Source organism: Mauremys mutica, chromosome 21, assembly GCF_020497125.1.
Source record: "Mauremys mutica isolate MM-2020 ecotype Southern chromosome 21, ASM2049712v1, whole genome shotgun sequence".
NCBI classification, from domain to species: domain Eukaryota; kingdom Metazoa; phylum Chordata; order Testudines; family Geoemydidae; genus Mauremys; species Mauremys mutica.
In genome coordinates, this window is record NC_059092.1 from 5,805,500 (window position 1) to 5,826,127 (window position 20,628).

The 20,628-nt window shown below is 39.6% G+C and overlaps 1 protein-coding gene across 7 annotated transcripts in view; it reads right to left on the reverse strand.

Moving 5' to 3' along the window:
* Window positions 1-468: 468 nt before the first annotated feature.
* The window catches only part of PRKCZ (protein kinase C zeta), a 154,953-nt gene continuing 134,793 nt past the window's right edge, over window positions 469-20,628 (reverse strand). For 6 of the 7 annotated variants that reach the window (XM_044995852.1, XM_044995853.1, XM_044995854.1 and 3 more), the window contains 2 exons: window positions 7,435-7,550; window positions 469-3,177 (listed from right to left, as the gene is read on the reverse strand). In XM_044995852.1, coding sequence (XP_044851787.1) covers window positions 3,090-3,177; window positions 7,435-7,550 — 204 coding nt within the window. In that variant the 3' untranslated portion in view covers window positions 469-3,089. Of the gene's footprint in view, window positions 3,178-7,434; window positions 7,551-9,681; window positions 9,777-20,628 lie in introns of those variants that run through there. The other variant, XR_006574633.1, reaches the window with a different exon arrangement.

Genomic DNA, 20,628 nt, shown 5'->3' on the forward strand with positions numbered 1-20,628 from the left:
AATTTGTGGGGAGAGAGAGAAAGACACTGATATACAATAGGTGCTTCATTTTCTCATGGGACAGACACCTGTTTTCACCAAACAGGGTAATTCATTCGTGATATTTGGATTCACAATCCCTGAACTCATTTCTTCTCATAAGGTTATGAATAAAAAACAAAAATGACTAGTCTGCATTTTCTTTGTTATTTTGACCTTACTTGGCTACACATATTGTGCCGTGAAAGAATGCGCCTCATATTAACACTGAAGTAAAAGATCAATATTTGAACAAATAAATTTTCTGCCACAGGAAAACTATTGGACCAGACTCAATGATTTAGGCATTGGTTATCATCCAAAAATACAGAATAAAAACACAATACAGTATCAAAATATAAACCTTGGTGAATATTTTAATTTATAATAACCGTAAGGCTCTGTAAAAAAAAATCTATCAATGTGGTGATAAATAATAAGTCTATTGGCTTTTTCATTAAAGTCTTTAATAGATGTGCAAGAATATAAATGATCTTAGCTGTTATAGATTAGTGTACCATCTTCTGCACAATTAAAACTGGCCAGCAAAGATCTCAACTAATTAATTATACAAAACTACAAGAACATATTTACTGTTTTACAATCATTAAATTAGCTAGAGTTTTCATTTACTATTTCAAATAAGACAACTATATATCATAACCAGATCCATTTGTAATATATTAGGATTTTTTTTTTCAAACCACACATTTAATTACATCCTTCATTTTCTTTAATTTATAAAACAAGTACTTTATATAAAAAATTTCCCCCTTCATCATGAACAGAACATTATTCATACACTTGCACGTGAGCAACCAAACTTATAACCAGCAAACTATTTGGCAACACAGAAACATTGTAAATGCCTTGAATTGTAAATAAATCAAGGATTTTTTAAATGTTTGTTGAGCAAATGTGTCTTTCTGTCCCTTTCTTCCCCCTCCCCCCCAAACAAAATGTTCCAATGTCTCATAGAAATTTGAGGTAAAAAACCTCCATGTTTCCATTTCTAAGCCCCTTGCCCAGATCCATCTAAAGGCAGCTTTGTCATATCTCCATGCAAGAACTGCCATAGTCACTGTTTTAAGTAATGATCAGTTGTAAAACCAAGGGCATTGATTAAATACTGAAACACAGAAAATGTTCAGGGTACACTAAGTCGCCAAGGAGGGAGAAAAGGGGGAATTAAAACAAAAAAGTTCATATTACATTTAAAAAGTAAATAACTCCGTTACTAGATACCAAATTATCTAAACTCCAGGCATTTGAGGCAAGTACTTTTTTCTGATTAAATAATTTAGTGCTGGTTAGAACACATCTTGCTTGATATAAAAAGCTACAATCCAACAAAAAGAAACCCAAAACTCAAATCTGGATGGGATTAATAAAACTGAATTACCACAGGTTTGCATAATTGTGGCCAATGAGGGGATACAAAATGTAGTTTGTTAACCAATGGTTAATTGAAAAATTTAAACACAATGTTTTGGCAGTCTCATCCTAGCACCTCATGACTTGGATGTGAATCCGAAAGATGTCATGTTCAGCACCTAATGCAATGCTGTACCCTGAGAAACCTATATATTCATGTAAAGAAAATGTTGCAATTTATCCTGCATTTTACACCAAATTAGGTGAGATGTCATGGCACAGGGTTTCTTGGTTTTTTTAAATTCCCACGTCAATTTTCCCCTAGAACCACAAACCACACAATGTAGTCAAACAAAAACCTAGCACAAAGTACTGCCTCTGTTGTTGTCATCTGCAATGAGACAGGTAAATCTTTACAAGCATCAGAAAGCTTTTAGATTGCAGTGCACACTTAGTCATTAAATATAGTGACATGAGTTTTTCCACAGCTGACAACAAATTCTTAACCTTTGTGATATAACATCCCCTTTTTCCAGTTTTCAAGAGAAGGGACTGGACATCTATAACCTTACCCAAATTATCACATATTCATTTTTCCCTCCATTGAAAAAGTTACTGCTTTGAAGCAAGCCATTTTTATCAAAGCATCTCGTTCTAGGTAGAACAATGAATTAGTAATATACACTGAGTATTTCTAAGCAGACAGTTGATTAGTAGGAGGTGTGCTTTATCAGGAAAATGTAGCATGTTTATGGATAATCTAGATTTGCTATTTAAACTTTAAGGCTACGATCCATTACACTTCTGTTCTATTTCTGAATATTGTATTATTGATAAAAATACTTTTCAAAAATCTAATACACAACACAAGACATCATTGTAGGCACTGCTTACGTATTTTCAGAAATCTACTCTGTGCAAATTTAGGGTTTTTTTTTTGTTAAACTAAAATTTGGAGGGTTAAACAATCCAGATTTTTGATTTGATACAGGGGAGTTCTAATTTGGAATTGGTATTGCTGAGTCACTCTGCTCCTCTATAAAGATGTACCTCAGTATTAGGTTGCAGCTTTTATTTATATGTTCCTTATTTAATGTTAACAAGCATAACTTACCAGGGTTAAGAATGTTGAAAATATGTAATAAGTCTTCAATGCAGTTTATCCATTTAGGCACTTAAAACCTGTACCCAAATTTATGTTCTGATTGCTAATAAAACACAACTCCTTTTACATATCGTATCTGAGACGTTTAGACAGGTACCACTTGTGAAAAAGGCATAAAAAATAAGCTTCAACACCACTAATGTTTTATTCTTCAGGATGTTACACTCTAATATTCTTCATAGCTCATTGCATCAAGTGTTTGTGGAAAGTATGTAGCTTTCAAAGTTGTTCGGAATCTCTCTTTTCCAGAGGATGCAATGAACACTTTGATCCTTCACGAGACAGGCACAAATGCAAATTCCTTCATTAATGAAGCCAGTTGTGTCAGTGCCCAAAACTTTTAAAAACCAATATTTAGAGGAAGACACCCACCAAAATCATATTCTCATCTTTGATTTTCAGCAGCAATATTTATCATCATTGGTCTCCATCCAAAACTTTACAGTTCCTCAGCCTTGCATGCATATACTGTAGTTAAGGATAAATTTAAAGTTCGTTCACATTATTTGTCCACAATGGAGATGTCATTCCTTCATACTGTTTCCTCTGTTGACAGCAACAATGGGTTAATGTATTCAAATCCTTCAAATTCCGACTGATCTATTCTTTTTATTACATCTCTGAAAAATGAGAAATATTTCTTTAGGTTACTACTTGGAACTCTCGATTGTGTTGCTAATCGTTTTGTTCAAGAGATTCCTCTTTGTACAGTATTATAACATGTACAAGTTCTATAAAAATGCTAAGTATTAGTGATACAGAACCAATAATAATAATTAGAATAAACAAACAACAAGCTTTGAATACACAAATACTTTTCATAAATCTTTCATTCCAAAATCTCAAGCAGTATTGCTTTTATTAACGAGAGGTGGGTAGTTTGGAAAACTGGGATGGAACAGCAATTTACACAGAGAAACGCACAAGGCATAGGGGCTGGCGGTGGTGATGGCTAAGCTCTGAGATGTAGGAGAGGATGCTATGAGTTGAGACATAAATCTGAGGAAAACAAATGTAAACTGAATGTTGTGCACAAGGGAGAGCCAATGGAAGGTTTTAGAAACTGATGCACAGAGAAAACTGACTTGCCAAGGACATGTTAGGTCTTCAACTGTGATTTTATAGCCAGTTGGTGACAGAGTCAGCTTAACTGCTCACAAGTAACATGAATTATAGAATATCAGGGTTGGAGGGACCTCAGGAGGTCATCTAGTCCAACCCCCTGCTCAAAACAGGACCAATCCCCAACATGGTTCAGTTTTCATTCGCACAGCAGCTTTATTGCCATACGATTGTTTGACTCCGCATGTACCATGATGCCTAACTGGTTTTATCTCTGCAATCTGAGAAAAACTTAGCAACTGTCCTGTAGTGCTTCAGCAGAAGCACAGTGTGACTGAAGGTCATGCACATAGAGCACCAGCAGCAAAGGCAAAGAACTCAAATATCCTTCTGCACTGACAGTGAAAAGAACTAGTCAGGAGTACTTTCTTCAAACAAACAAACCCCAGTGCACTTAATCTATTACAGGAGAAGACAGCCAGGTGCCAGCCTCGTCTGCTGTTAGCTGTCACAGCTACTAACTTCTATCCATGTCCTGCGCAGACACAAACCATCATTTACAGTCTTCCGCACCGCCCCTAACTATATACACACACTGTTAAAAGTTGTTGTGTGGACAAGGCTTTCGTAGTAGAGCACAAACCATTACTGCCTTTCTCTCAATCTTTAATCTGCTAAAACCTGTTTTTTAAAAAAGGTCTGGTTCCTGTAGCACTTTGCACGAGTTTATACATGAGCACCATTATCTTTATTGGGAATTTCCTGTGAAAATCATCACAAACTGATAGAAGGGTGGATTGTGTCCTACAGCTTGTCAAATGTCAACTGGAATTATATTTCTCCAGAGCCTAACAATTTTTTGAAATTGCCACTTTCTTTAATTCTGTAAAACCCTTTCTGACTATTAAAAAAAATTAGGATGCGTACAATTCATTTTGCAAGTTTCTTTCCTACACCCCCCATAAAAAAACCAAATCTGTTTGCAAGCTAATTTGTAATCCTCTAATGCAGAGAGTCTGTATTTCCCATTAAAGAAACCTAATAACAAACTGTTGTCATGCCTTATGCATCTGGAGCCAAAGAATTAGTATAGGAGTAGACAGACGGGGAAGAAAAACAGATTGGAAGGGAAAAAGAGGTGAACTGTTGTTTGGAGGCAGTTTGCAAATTTCAGCACAAAGATGTCTGGCTGTCAGTTTAGAGCAGTAGTTCTGAGCCCGCGGCCACGTGCGGCTCAATTAGCACACACCTGCAGCCCAGCTGTGTGCTAAAGGCCGCCCAGCTTGGCAAGGTCTGGGGCCCCAGGGTCCCGGCTGCCCTGCCCTCGTGCATAGAGGTCTGTAAGGGCATTGGGGCAGGGAGGGGTTGGTTCTCAAACTGCAGCCCAGGTAACACATTATGGGCCACATATGCAGCCCACAATGATAAATAGCTTGAGAACCACTGGTTTAGAGAGTTTAAATTAAAGAAATACAAACTTTAAAAGTGTTTAGAAACAGGCATGTTTTTCAGTTCATGAAACAGAGAAGAAGCCTCAGTCCATTATTTATTATGACATTGTTTGAAATTAAGAGACTGATAAAAACAGAAAAAATGGAACTATTTCAATCCTACATCCATTTGTAATTTGCTGTATTGTTTGTGATCAAGCTGGTCCCGAACACAGTCTACACATTCCTCCTCTGAATGTAGTTATAGTACACTCTTTACCCCTCAGAAAATTAGCTAATCTCCCTATGGATGTCACTTGGGGACTGGATAATATCAAGGTTGTTCTCTAGGTCAGTAGGGAGCACTCTGCTACAGAAGAAATGCAATGAGTCTTGATTGTCTCCTGCTTTCCATGCCGGGAACTCAGTTTAGGTTAGGAAGCAGCAAGAGAGGGAGGCAGCCCACTTAAGTTTAGGTTACTACTGAGTCCAGCATGGCTCTAGGCTGAGAGGCCATTTGATGGTGAGTAGGGAGTGAGACAGTGAAGGCATCTTGCCTCGCTGTTTGTTTGGAAAGAGAGTAATGAGTACATGAGCACTGAATAATAGGTTCAGAGTTTACTGACTGTGGCCCTAACTCTGGAAGATACTTCATCACTGGCTTAACTTTATGCACATGAGTAGTCCCAATGACTTCAGTAGCTTTTGCTTAAGTACCTTCCTGAATTAGAACGTGTAAAGGTTCAGATGAAACTGCAAGTTAAGACTTCAAAACTCTGCACGTCTACTTAAACTAGACTTCCTTAAGGGAACAGGCCCAGTCAGGAAGATCACAGGCAGGAACCATTCAGAAGAAATCACTTCACAGCATAGTATTTCCACTTTAATAAGGGAAAGGAAAAGAAACCCAGCTACCGAAAAGGTGCATGTGTAAGCAAGCTCATCTGAAAGCAAACTTTGGGGCTGGAAAGCCACAGCTGACTTGCCTGCTCTCTCAGAGTAGAACTGGCCCAGAAATTCCTAGTCTGAGCCTAATTTCACCAACTCCAAGGTAACTGAGCCTAGTTTAATTTCAAATAAACTCAGTCTCCCTGTCAATGTTTTATTTTCCATTTTAAAATTCTGGATTTGAATAAGGAAAGTCTTGCTTCTTTTGTATTTCTGAATAGACTCTCTCTCACCCCAATGGTACGAGAATGCCAAAGCAGTGTATAAACAGTCCTGCTGAGCATGTAACATAGCTCTACTGTGCCATTTCCTCAAGCAGCAGAGCCAATAAACAGAGTCCTTAAAAGGTAAAATTCTAACAAACATTTAACAGTAGTACCATATGTAATAGCCTTGAAAGAGAAACTGTGCAAGAGAAAGAGAAAAGGATGAATAAATTCACTTTGCATTGCTTCCCAATTGGACATCATGCAGAAGGATGGGAGTAACTGCCTGCAGAAAAATACTAGGAGGTGACCTATCCTTATCAAAAACACTCTGTACTGGGCTGGCCAGCAAAATCAACCAACAAATAAACATAAAACAAATAAAAGAGGCCGGGGAGGCTATCCACCCTTGTCACAAGCAACGTGGTAGTGACATCCTCCCCTCCCTTACTATTCATTCAGTGTGAGACATATGTTAGGCACTTTACAGACAACATGACAAAATTCATGCATCTCACTGAAGTTTTCCCTCATGTTGCATATATAGCTTCCCCTTGTTTTTCTAAAACGAGTTCAAGCTTCTGAGGCTGACTTTCAAGGCCCATCATACCCTGAGCCTGTTCATATGACCGTGGCTCTCATCGTATCACTACTTCCAAGTTTTCCTCCTAAGCACCACATTTATATCTTGTCTTCATCTTTGCCTTATACTCAGAACAGTTTCCTCCTCCTCTTGCACCAAGCAACGGGCCTCTTGACCTTGAAATCCCTTCTCATTCCACGCTTTCTTTTCCAGCAAAGACTTACACTAATGCCCTCTGCAAGAGTCCTCAATCATGTCAAACTCATACTGGCCCTTGATGCATTGTCTCTCTAAATTGTTTTGTCTCCGTACAAGAGTAAGCCTCTTGGGGCAGATATATGTTCTTAGCTGTTTGTACAGCACCAAGTACGCTGCTGACAGTCAACAGCAGCAATATATACACTTTTGATTATTCATTAGGCTGTTAGATGTATTCTGAAATATACAGTATGTATTACAGGGATGTCTAAATGTTACTATGAGAACTTTAACTTATGCATTTCTTGAATTTACATTAGTATCTTTAACTTCAACATTTTTGTTCCATTTTTAGATATTAACTCTCCCTCAGTAACATTACAACAACTTCATATTCAAATATACACATTTCTGGATGCATATTTGTTTAATTGTATTAAAAAAACATACTCATCATCTGGTGTTAGCTGCACAGGTTCGCTGGTGAACTGTGTATCAAAGTTATCCAAACCATAATCGTCTGTGATCTGAGGCTGAAATGGAGGGGTCGCCTGCTTCTTTTCCAGCTGAGAATAAGGTGGGGAAAGGAAAAAAAAATCAAATATTGAATATTTACTAAATCTTTTCAGAAAACGTACACCTGCTCTCTATATATATGCTATGAAACACAATAGCCATAATTTACACATCCAACATTGATGAAAGAGACAAATACTAAATATTATTATGCATTTAAAGGATTTTCACATTAAATGATATGTTCATTCTGTTTATTCCTCTTTTGTGGTTTCAAAAACAAATTTGAGAAAAATTAAAACATACTGAACTTTAAGTTTAAAAGGAGAGAGAAAGCAATTTTCACAAATATTTCTCAGCATGCCTGATCTAAGAACAAACATCGCCTCTAAATAAAGCCAAAGTGCAACACAAACTAATGTAACATTTAATTACATATACTTGGTATCAAAACTGTTTATAAACTGGACATGCGTCTCAGAGACCTTCAGTCTGTTTTAAGTTCAAGCCAAGATGCTTCCCCAAACACTCACTTTTTCCTCTTAAATGTACCTGTAAAGTGCCTTTGTCATGTTTCAAAGATGACCCTTTAGAAGATGTGAGCTGCATCTAGACCATACACACCAAGAGTCAAGTTAATTTAACCAGACCTGTTTGTCTGCCAACCTAATTCCAGAACAGAGCAAAACCATAAGCTGTCTCCGCTAACGCCTGCACCAATAGCCAGCTGTGATGGAGGAGATGCTGCTACTGTAATAGTTAGTATTCACTGAAAGCAATTGCATCTAAGCACTAAAATGTCAAAAGCAGCCAACATCTTTACTATGTAAAGAAAACATCACTCTACATTAATTAAGCAACGCACATGTATTTTCTGCACCAGCGTTCACTAAACCATGGACAAACCAGCAGTTTTACTTCACAAGGGTGGTTCGCGCTAACATTTTATTCAGTTTTGGTTATTGTGGGATCAAGGCCCCATCATGCAAGTTTCACTTTGGATTTCAAGTATAAACTCAAAAGTTCAAAATGAAATTCTGCTGAAATTGCCAAGGGTCACCTATGTTTCAAGCAGATAACGTTTGAATCTGGGCCCATGCTTATGACCTGTAGCAACCTTTTAAGGAACATTGCCAGGGTTTTGAGTCTTATGAAATCCAGTGCCAAGCAACCTTTTGCATGGTTTTGGGTAGCATTCTGCATGACTCAAGTGCTCGTCTTGTCTAACCACATTTCATAGTTGCACAAGACTAGAAGCAGAAACGTATATTTTTTTCCAGGACACATTAAAAATAGTTAGCCTTCCGTTTAAAAAAACCTGATATCTCCTCTGATGTTTCCAAGCTTACATTTTTCTTCTATTATTTAGGGGTGAAACTGATTATTGTGTAAGTCAAGATAACATTTACACTGACAGTCAGAAGCTGTGTTAGCTGGCAATGCTCAGTTCTGTCAAGCTTGTCTCTCTCACCAACAGAAGTTGGTTGAATAAAAGATATTACCTCATCTACCTTCTCTCTCCAATTCTGCCAATGGATTTCAATCCTTACTTGTAAACAAAGCCTTTTAAAGTGATTAAGAGCCTCTTCTGACTTGGAACTACTAGTTGTGCTAAAACCACAAAATTATGAAAGAGTTTAAGACACAACTTTGCTAGGCTCCAGAGTTACCAGACTCTCTAGTTTATCTCATACTTGCGTCAGAGAGGAGTTACCGACAGGTATAATGAGGCAATCCATTTAAATCCCTACCGGTGGAAGTTCAAAAAGATTTATAATAGGGCCAGATTTTCAGCATGGGAGCAATCAATGGGAAACCACAGGGATGAGTTCAAAGCTCTGTAAGCTAATGAAAGGATTCAACTGATCCAAGCACTCATTGGCTGCTGGAGTAATATATTTAGATCAAGCAGCCAACCAATGCCCACTTATTTTGAGCTCTTTGTTCTTGCCAGTTAAGTCACATTTTAACATAGGTCGCAAATAGTATTATTGTTATTGCCTTTATGCCTCCACCATGTTACACAGCTCCATGGTTAACAAGATTATGAAGTACATTATGCTATAGAGTAAAGTGACAGAACTTTGTTAGGGCTGACAAGAAATCACTGTCATTTGATTGGTTAGTATTATATTGGACTTGTATTTTCATGGGTTTTGAAGATAATTATACATTGCTTACATTTTTGATCTGAACTCTCCTGATCATGACTTGGAATTTCATATTGCATCCTAATGCAGAAAGTGTCCAGACAGTACCAGGAAAGCTTTCCTCTGCTTCATGAGAGAAAAGACAAACAAAGAAACCCGAGTGCAATATGTTATTTTGGAGGATGCTTACATGCACTAGACTAGAGGCAAAGCGGCATTGGCTGCCTCTTTCCAACCTTTGTTGATATTACTGTGGATATTTAATCTAGTTCTTGCACCAATCATATTGTGCAACAACCAAATCATCATCTCTCTCCTCTACCCCTTGTTCCCTCTCACGAACACCATCATCTACCAGAAAACACTATATTTTGAAAGAATGAGCAGGAGAAAACAACATTGCTTAGCAACCTCACAGGCAGGAATTTAAATACAGAAAAACTCAGTGTGTAGTAAAATTGTACCAAACACAAACAAGTGGAACAGCTAATGTATAAAACATCTTCAGGAAAGTACAAAAATTCAGAGCACTTTCTTCAAACAAGGTTATAACACTCAAGTGCTCAGCATGCTGTTAGTTAGGTCTCTTCTGTTGGCTTGTTCATGCTCTATAGAAAGATGCTTGACCTTGAATTAATGAGCACAGTTCTCAACATGCTATGGGGCCTAATGTGAAAAAAGAACCCACAAACAAGGCTCAACATGAAATAGCAAAGGAAGACGCTTGAAATTATGTAAGACTCCCTTTTCTTGAATGTGGATAAATTTGTCTTTATAGAAAATGTTATCTTCTGTATTTTTGATGCTAGGAGTCTGATGCTACGGTAAGTATCCAACGGAAACAGAAGGACAACCAACAGGTTTGTGTGTGATAGGACGTAAATTGGAGGCCTAAGACAAGTGGTGTAGCTAACAATAAGGCACATTTTTTCTAGTGTCTCAGTTGTGACTATGGTATCTGGGTGCAAATGAGAAGTATGCTCATGATCACAACAAAAGAAATTAGAAAAGTAACAGTGTTTATGGGCAGGCTGGGAGACAAAATGCATTTTAAACATATTTAAAGGAAAGAAATCTTATTGGTTCACTGAATAGGAAGAATATGAATCTCTCTGTACTCACTAAGACCTAACAAGAAAGTGCTATACATTTAAATATAAAAGGAATTAGCTTGAGAATGTGACTATTATGATAAAAAGTTGCAAGCTACTGAGAATTAGACTTTTGCAATCAGATTTAGATTTAAAAGGGACAGCACAGAAGTGCCAGACACTACCAGCTCAATGCAGAAACTCTCATTTAGCTTAATATAAGAATTTTTAAAATACCTATAGAAAATGGCTAATGTGATATTCCCAACAGGAAATATAATTTGACTTTGTACTGTTTTTTCCCCAGTGGGTTATTTTCTAATGTTTACAGCTAGTATTCATTAGATAACAAGTAGGACTGAGCAGACAAAAATCTAATTTAAACCATTTATATCATTTCCCTCTGTCCTGAACTCACAAAATCGCTTTTTCATATTGGTAAATAAATCAGCTGAGAAACATCTTGATGAACTCCACTGGAAATACAATCCTTTCCCCCTATGATGATGGATGCAACATGGAAATGGTAAATGTATTTGTAGTGTTCATGGAAGGTGTCAGATTTGCAGCACTGGTAACTGAAGTCCTCTCTCCACTTAAGTACAGCACAGGAAGTGTTAGCACAATCTTCTTTCAACACCACACTGCCTATGTATGCCTCAGTCCTGATGTGGAGAGACAATTCGAAGTAAAGGAAGAGTTAAGTTTCTTCTTTGCAGAGCCTACGAAGTAAGTTGCCAGGTGTCAAAGATGCTGTGGACTCCTGTCCATTAGGGAATGGTCTGAGTCTACCCATTCTATTACAGATCTCAAATATGTAATGACTTCTGATTCTGGAGCTGGATTCAAAGAAGTGAGCAACTGTGAATTCCAATAACAATGCCTATGCTACTGACTTCAATTCCAGATGTATTTTTTAAATGATTATTTAAAAAGAAAAAAAAATCTGTAGGCTGCTCTGATTAAAAGATTCAAAATAAAAGGACACCTTTGAATGCAGTCTTCACCTGATTCAACAGAATCACAACTAGCTGAAGCCAATACAAAAGAATTTATTTGGTTGCCTTCCCAACTTCAAATAAGTCTTTGTTTTATATCCCAATAGCCAAAACTCAGAAAATACAATAGCAAAAATTAATTTAAGTACAACTTGGCAGGCATAATCTCAAAACGAATATCCACAAACCAAACACTAGCTATATTTATTATAAAAGGTGCTTTTTCAGAAAAATAAGCCCAATACACCCTGGGTGAACGATGAGTCAATGTTCAGTTTAGTAATTAATAGCTCTGAATATCAGCTCTTTAAATCAGTAAGGCTTCAAATTATACAGACGTTTCCATTAAATTAATTTTAACCCACATTTTTTCAAGACTATTCTATTTACTAGTAACAAACTTATTCATACTTGAAAACTCAATTATATACATCACAAGACACCATCAAAGAATACCAGCTTATTACATTCATATAGCCTTGACATTTTTTTCCGAAGCATAGTTCTAGAGTTCACAAGTACAAGTGAGAGAATCACAAAAAAGATAACTGGAAACAGCTTTGCAAGAAAAATACAAATCAATCCAGTAAAAGACAAAGTAGGTTTGGCCCAGTTTAAATAGCATATCTTTTCTAACCATGAATAAAAGTAATTCAAACATTTTCCCACTGGCCATGGTTCAGTTAAAAGAATTATCAAAGGCCCAATCCTACAAAACTGACTACTGGGAGTAATCCAATTTCCATCAGTGGGACTAACTCCCAACTGCGAGCACCCTGCCCAATGAGGTTTGAAGGACTGGGTCCAAATGCGACAGTGATGCACGTTGTAGCTGTTGGGGGATGGAGATTCATGTAGAAAGTTTTAACTTGGTGGAAAATGGAAAATATTTTACCAAACCGCCAACATTTTCTATTCCAGAAGTTCTCAAACTGTGGTCCAGGAGCTCCATTCAGGTGGTCCGCGGATAGTTCCCTCTAAGGTGCATGCCTGGGCGGCCGCACACGAAAGAATGAAGGGCCACCCACCTAATTAGTGGAGTCGCACAGGCATGGCTCTACTAATTAGGTGCCTGGACCCTGGAGAAAACGCACATGTAAGGTGAGGTGGTGGCCTTTGGAGGAATAAGGGATAGGTGGGAGGGGGCAGTGGGGTGAGAAGAGGGGGTGGAGGGAATTTGGGATATGCAGGACTGCAGCAGCCAGAGAAAGAGGTGACTTTCCCCAACTCCAGGGCTGCGGCTGCCAGAGAGAGATGGCTCCACTTCCCAGCCCCAGCTCAGGGGCCGCTGCGGTGGGGGAGAGAGGGAGACACCCCCCGCTCCACTTCCCAGCCCCAGCTCAGGGGCCGCTGCGGTGGGGGAGAGAGGGAGACATCCCCCCCCTTCCCAGCCCCAGCTCAGGGGCCGCTGCGGTGGGGGAGAGAGGGAGAGACCCCCCCCTCCTTCCCAGCCCCAGCTCGGGGTTTGCGGCAGCGGTGGGAGAGAGAGGGCTCATCCATCGCTTTAGAAAGGTAAGACTACTGATAATAAAATACGAGTTGTGTGCTTTTATTTGTAGAACAAAAAAATGTAATTATTATTAAGGTTTTTTTATATGGTGCTTTTATCCAAAGTGCTTTACAATAGTTAGCTAACAGTACAAACATTTGGAAAGATCATTAAGTGGTCCACCGAGACCCTCAGCAATTTTCAACTGGTCTACGAAAAAAAAAGTTTGAGAACCACTGTTCTATTCAGATATACTGCTGTGGTGCATCATGGGAATTGTAGCTCCAGTCCCTCAACCCCCTATTCTACTCTATGGGCAGGGCTCCCTAGACAACCTACTTCCCATGTTGCACCATGGTCTTCCCTTTTGCTGAGTCGCCATGATGCATGAGTCTGACTGGAGTCCATTATGGAGATGTAGTTCAGCTGAGAATACCCAACCCAGAGAGGAGAATGGCAGAGACGAACACTAAACTTCAACCACAAGGAGGCAACACTTTAAATCAAAATTTTTCAAATAATACATTTTCTGGTTTTGCACAGTTGTATTTTTGACAATTTTTCTGTGGAATGTGGATACTTCTCTCAAAAACAAAATTAAAGCACTCGGCTTTTTTTTTTTCTCCACCAGTGGGACCGCCCCCATGTGTCCCGATATTTTCTCCCTCTCATCTGGTCACCCAAGACTCATTACAGCATCTGCTATTCAATCTTTCCTGAGGGCCAGGAGAGACATGGACTCCCAATTTTTGTGCAGATTATAAACTACAGATTTGACGTGCTGGTTGCATGTTTTTAGAGCTCTTCTACTTAATGACAAATTACAAGCTAACATTTTACCTCCATAATGTATGTTTGCACAGGAGGTCCCTGGCATCCACATGATGCTCCACTGGTCTACCAGGACTTTGCTTGTGTAGACTTAACTGAAGAACTGGGGTCTAAACGTGCATCCAAAATCATTACCTGGCCAATTGTGGAAAAGGGCAGGAAAGCTATTGAGATATGGTAAGGCAACACATACACAAGTACATGAGAACTCTACTTATGGGAGCTGGTCCCCCAATGCACTCCTCAACATCTTTTTTTCAGTAAAGTTTGTAATAGTTTAGTCAGCATCTCTATTTTCAGCATGTTGCTTAGAAGCTGCTTTCTTTGCTTGTTTGAAATGGTCTTTCATCTCAAAACAAATCCATAGTGTTTTGCATGCCAAGGTTTAAAAAAAAAAAAAAAAGGTTTTCCTATTTAACATGTCTGAATTAAAATCATGCCCTTCTCTTGGAAGCACGGAAGAAAACAGAGTGGACAAAGCAAGGGTTCTGACACTCAGACACCATGATGAGGAGATAAGAATATTTACAAAAATATCATACAAAAATCAATTTGTACATACACCTCTACCTCGATATAACGTGACCCGATATAACACGAATTTGGATATAATGCAGTAAAGCAGCGCGCTGGGGAGGTGGGGCTACACACTCCGGTGGATCAAAGCAAGTTCGATATAACGCGGTTTCACCTATAAAGATTTTTTGGCTCCCGAAGCCAGCGTTATAGCGAGGTAGAGGTGTACCATGGTAACACCCATCACCTTAAACAAGATCAGCCCCACCATGCTGGGCTCTGTAAAGATATATGGGAAGACAGAGGGTGAGATTCTCTCAGCCCCTATACGCTGGGTTAAGGGGTTGGGAAGACAAAGCCCTGGATCTGGCCTAGGGAGAATCCCTATGGTATGCCCACTCCTTCAATACTGTGTGCAGGTCTGGGTCGCCCCATCTCAAAAGAGACATATTAGAATTGGAAAAGGTACAGAAAGGGGCAATAAATGATTAGGGGTATGGAACAGCTTCCACATGAGTCAATTAAAAAAAATATGGGACTGTTCAGCTTAGAAAAGAGACGGCTGAAGGGGGATATCAGAGGTCTGTAAAATCAAGAATGGTGTCGCCATTTCTGTACCTCTTCACATAACACACGAATCAGGGGTCACTCAATGAAATTAAATCAGCAGCATGTTTAAAACAAAGATAAGGAAGTACTTCTTCACACAACACAGTCAACCTGTGGAACTCATTGCCAAGAGATTTTAGCCAAAAGTATAACTGGATTCAAAAAAATAATCAGATAAGCTCATGGAGGTTAGGTCCATCAATGGTTATTAGCCAAGATGGTCATGGATGCAAATGCATGCTCTGACTGCCAGAAGCTGGGACTGGACAACAGGAGATGGATCACTTGATAACTACCCTGTTCTATTCATTCCCTCTGAAGTATGCGGCACCAGCCTCTGTCAGAAGATAGGATACTGGCTATATGGACCATTGGTCTGGCCCAGTATAGCCATTCTTATGTTCTTAACTGAGTAATACAACTACTGTCTGTCTTCCAAGAACCCCCTTGCAAATTTCAGTATCGGGGACATACTGGTGGCAGGGCTGGGGCTGAAAGGGTGTCAGTTTCGAGGGAATCTAGCTGCAGTTTCTGGGCAGCACTGCTGCTCATTGGCAGCAGAAGAAAAGTTGCCTAAATTATGCCAGGGACTGCCCCAGCCCTGGAGGAGCCCAGAATTGAGAAGGGGCAAAGGTGGTTAAAGCCACCTTTGCCCCTGAGGTTAAAGTTCTGTGAGATGTCTCAGAGGACCCAGAGTTCTTGCCCTGAAGAGCTTACAATCTTAATATTGCTGATTTTCAGAACTTCTATGTAAGCCATTTACCATTTCACAAAACAGATCCCTTCTGCGTGTCAGGAGTCCAGTTTCACTGGCTAGTTCATGAGAAATTAGGATTACTATAATTATTATAAATGTAATAAATCTAACAATTGCCTATAAGAAATTCTTTGCCAGTTCTAATAGGGACATTTCTTTTAATGTAAAATCAAGTCTTTGTGAGTGGACGAGAAAGCCTAGCCGCAAAACATTTTGGGGAACAGGAGCTCCTTTATTCAAAATGCCTGAGAAGCCACTTGAGGATAATAATTTACAAAAGATTTCAGAAATTATTCAACAATACATTTTTCCTGCTGCCAATGAGCCTAACAAGGCATGTAGTTCACAAATGCTTAAATTATTTCTGAATGAGTGTTTGTTAAATGTATTCCGACTAAATTAATTCTTCTCGCCTTCTCTGAATAGTAGAGGTATATTTTTGATACATAGGGGATACACACTACCTACATATCCTCATAAGATATGCTCCTGGTAAAGAGGTCAGAGATATAACTGTTTATGGCTGGATTATGAAAGGGTCTGGATAACTTTATGACTATAATGTTTCAGGTACAAGTGTGAAGATCAACACATCAAATGCCATGCTTTGGGGCCTAAAGCTGATCACCACAGGGGTCTGGAAGGAATTCCTCAATCCCTACGAGCAACACTGCATAGCATTTGAAACCATGTTTACCTCCCCCTTAAGCTTCTGATAGTGGCTTTGCCAGAAAGACCACCAGGTATGATCATTGTTCTGTGCTGTTATTGCCTATGTTGGATACATTCTTTGGAGTAGCCTGGCTGGCCACTGGAGGTCACCGTTTCTCTAGAGAAATATCAGATAGACAATCAATACTAAAAACTCCCTTTGGAAGAGACCTAATGACACTACCTGGAAAACTCTGGAAAAAAATCACATCATTTTGTTTTCATGAAAAACATCCACAGAGAAGATAAATGATATTAATTAAATGACAGATTGGCAGAATTATTTCTAAACTTGTAGAACAGAACAGAACAGAGACTCCTCAGCCAGGACTGAAAAGAGGAGGATGTGCCCCTGGGGACAGGGGAGGCCACCCTGCTGCTGAACAGTTCCTGCCTCGGGAGAAGCTCTCACACTCCTGGCCCAGCAGTAGTGTGATTGGGTCTGTGACATTGGAGGTGCACAGCCATAGGGCCAGTGACACCTGATCCCTGAAGGCACAAGGTGCAGGGAAGGCTGGGGTACAGGTGGGGCACAGCAGAAACCCCCGGGGAGGGCTGTGGGGGAGGCCACCCTGCTGCTGAAGGGCCCCTGCTCGGGAACAGAGCTATTCAGCAGCAGGGACCACTCCCTCCTCACAGTCCTGGCCAAGGGCCTCCGCTTTGCAGAACCAGGACTAGAGTCCTCCCAGCACCTTGTGCCTGCAGGACTTGGGCGTCACCAGCCCCACTCACTCCCCAGCCTGTAATGGGCAGGAACTCCCATGAGAACAGATTTGCAGGGGGTTCCCTGCATGGCTGTAGGGCCAGTGACACCCAAGCCCTGCCTGCGCAAGGGGTGGGAAAGGCTGTGGTTCTGGTGAGGCAGAGCACAGACTCCCGGTACTCCCAGCTGGGGAAAGAGAGACAGTGGGTCCATGACAGTGGGACTGCAGACTGCTCCCTGCAATGCTGCAGGACTATTCAGTCGTAGCATGGCCTCCCCCCCATAGCTTGTCCTCTTCCTCCTTGCAGTCCTGGCCAAGGGTCTCTGCTCTGCCCCACTAGGACCTGCAGGGATCAGGTGTCACCACTGTCATGGGCCTTCTCCCTCACTCCTGTGACAGCAGGGCTGCTGAGGGCTCCCTACATAGGGGCAGGGCTAGTGACACGCAATCCCTGCAAGCATGCCCACTGTTAGCCATGGGGAAACAACACCTATTTCAGCCAATTGATAGTTACCAAGCATAGTTACACTTGCTACAGCTCCAAGCCCACAAAAGCCTGCCTGCCTCCTCTCAGTGGTGTCAGTCTTCATTGTGGCTAAAGGCATTTTGCCCCTTGGGTTAACAAGTAGTTTAAGACGGATGGGAACCATGGAACGAGTTGGGGCAGATATAAGGGAGTGGGGGAGAAAATGATGGCGTGTGTCCATACACCTCGAGCAATCATGTTTTCCAAATACTTTGGGGATCTATGCAAGAGTCTATTAACTAAAAATATTACTGTAGGTGTCTAGTTTACTTGACTCCCATGTTTTACAAGTCACCAAAAATAAATGGTGTAAAAACGGATAGCACAAATAAAGACATGAATTGCATACTCTAACAATAATTAAATGAAAAATAACTCCAGTACCTTTCGACAAACCACCTCAATTAGGGACCTACTTTTCTGTTATACTTCATACCTAGTGTAAAATTCCTTCTTTAGGGTGTTCACATCTGGATCCAATTAATCATCTACTACTTGCAATTACAAAATTTTTATAAAATACATTTTTACAAGGATTGATGTTAGTTAAAATTTAGCCATCTGTTTAGCTGCAATTTAACATTTTATTGTCTATTAAACCAAGACATATGAGGATTAAAATGATGGATGTTACTTAACATCAGTAAGACGACGAGCTGGTGTGATGACTCAATTTGCTAACACAATATTATATGGCAACAATTCCAGTGCCTGACGCCCTCAAAAGTGACACCTAAACAAGATTCAGAATCTTTAGATTTAATGTTATGACACAAGGTTACATATGTTGTTAGGCTTCTTTCAGACAGTGAGGAAGAAAGATTTTCCTTCCTGGTGCAGTGAGAGAGTCCATCACTCATGGCAGCTTTATTACAGTAAATAGCCAACTTCAGAAGTTCTGTGTTTTCCTGATAATGGTTCTCCCGCAGGGCTGAATATTGTTTGCTGCATTTCCCCAAGTTAACAGGGATAGAGGCAGAAAGTAAATCCAAGGAAAAACGGAAACAAAGAATTTGCTCAAAAATGGGATGTAGGATTTTAGGATGAGAAATCTGGCTCAGACATGCTAAGGATCCCCCTGAACTTTTACCCAGTTTTAGAAGCTGATCTGAACCTACATCTTTTGTGGTTATGAAATGCTCATGAGAGGGTTTTCTCTCCCTTCAGGTTTCTGACACTAGACATAGAAGTCTTAAGCTAAAAGACCCTAGTCAAACCATTCTCCACCAATCTTCCATCCCCCAAGACACCTTTTATATATGGACAACATATAAAATGTTGGTTTAACTACTTAAAACAGAAGTTTATTCAAACTGAAAGGTTCAAGACTTCATTTTAAGATTCTTTTAAAATCAGTTTTAGGACAACAATTGTGGGGATTTGTGTGTGTTTATTTTATGATGAAAAGTAGAGCAACCCAAATTTCTAACCTTTCAGAGTTAAATTTATTTCTGTTGTTAAACAAAAGTCAGCTAGTGACTTGTAATGGACAGTGTAAAATAACTCTATAAATTCAAGTTGAAAACATTCTTTGGAGATGAATGTCAAAATACCCAAATAAAACATCTTGTTTAGTCAAGCAATGGAAACCATTACAATGAATATGCAGCATTTAACTATAGAGATCAACAAGGAACACACACATTTTATGTTGTATTATTCCTAATTTAGTTTAGGGTTCTTTCAAGGCTGAAAGGTTCTCTCATAGCACTTGAATGCTCCCCTCTTCACCCCCCAAAAAGTTAATGGGGCATCCTTTCTTCTCTTACTGATTTTAATAGCACTTCTCTTCTCTTTGAGAGGAGACTATATCCTAACACATCAATGTACTCTCTTGCAGTAATAACTATGATTTTCATACCCAATTACATTTTTCAGGGCTTTGCCTATATATTGTATGCTTTGAAAGAGCTGCAAAAAAGTCTTGATGCAGTTATTACAGTAAGGACTGAACCTGCAATAAAAAGACATGATTCTGAAATCAATATACAGACAGACTGCTCACACAACAATACTTGGGAATTGTGGGAGGGTATTATTACTTAGCAGTAAGGGGATGTGTTATATGAAAGTCTGTAATTATGCCAACTGGAATGCAACAACATTTCTACAGTACTTGAGATTTAGGGTGCACAGGTCTGTAACTTAAAAGAATCGCTGTCACATAGTTCAGGCCAAAATTTGACCTATTAAAACGGTTATAACCCAGTTCCTGACCTTTAGATTCTAAATACCTTTTATTTTCTTTTAAATTTACCAAAGAAGGACCCATGCTCTGTGTGCGCATGCACACGTCCATCTGCTCATCACTGGTTTGATAGTAACAGTTGAATATACTGCTAGAGCTAAGCAGATTATCACTGAGCATGATTATTTATTATTTGTATTACCATAATCTAAGAGCCCCAGGCTTGGACCAGGACCCCATTGTCCTAGGTGCTGTACAAACAAGAACAAAAAGATAGTCCCTAACCCAGAGAGCTTACAATTTAAGTATAAAACAAGAGGCTACAGATGGCGTGCAAGGGAACAGTACGACAATATTGGTCAGTATGATAGCGAGTGGTCTCAGCACACCAGCAGCCTGGCTATTAAACTTTTTGTAGACATCACAGAAAAAGAAAGTTGTAAGGAGGGTTTGGAAGAAAGAAAGTCTGTTAAGTTTGTGGATGTTTATGGGGCGCTCCACCCAAGAGTGAGGGGCAGGCAGAGGAGAGAATACAAAGGTGCTTGTTTGGAAATTTAA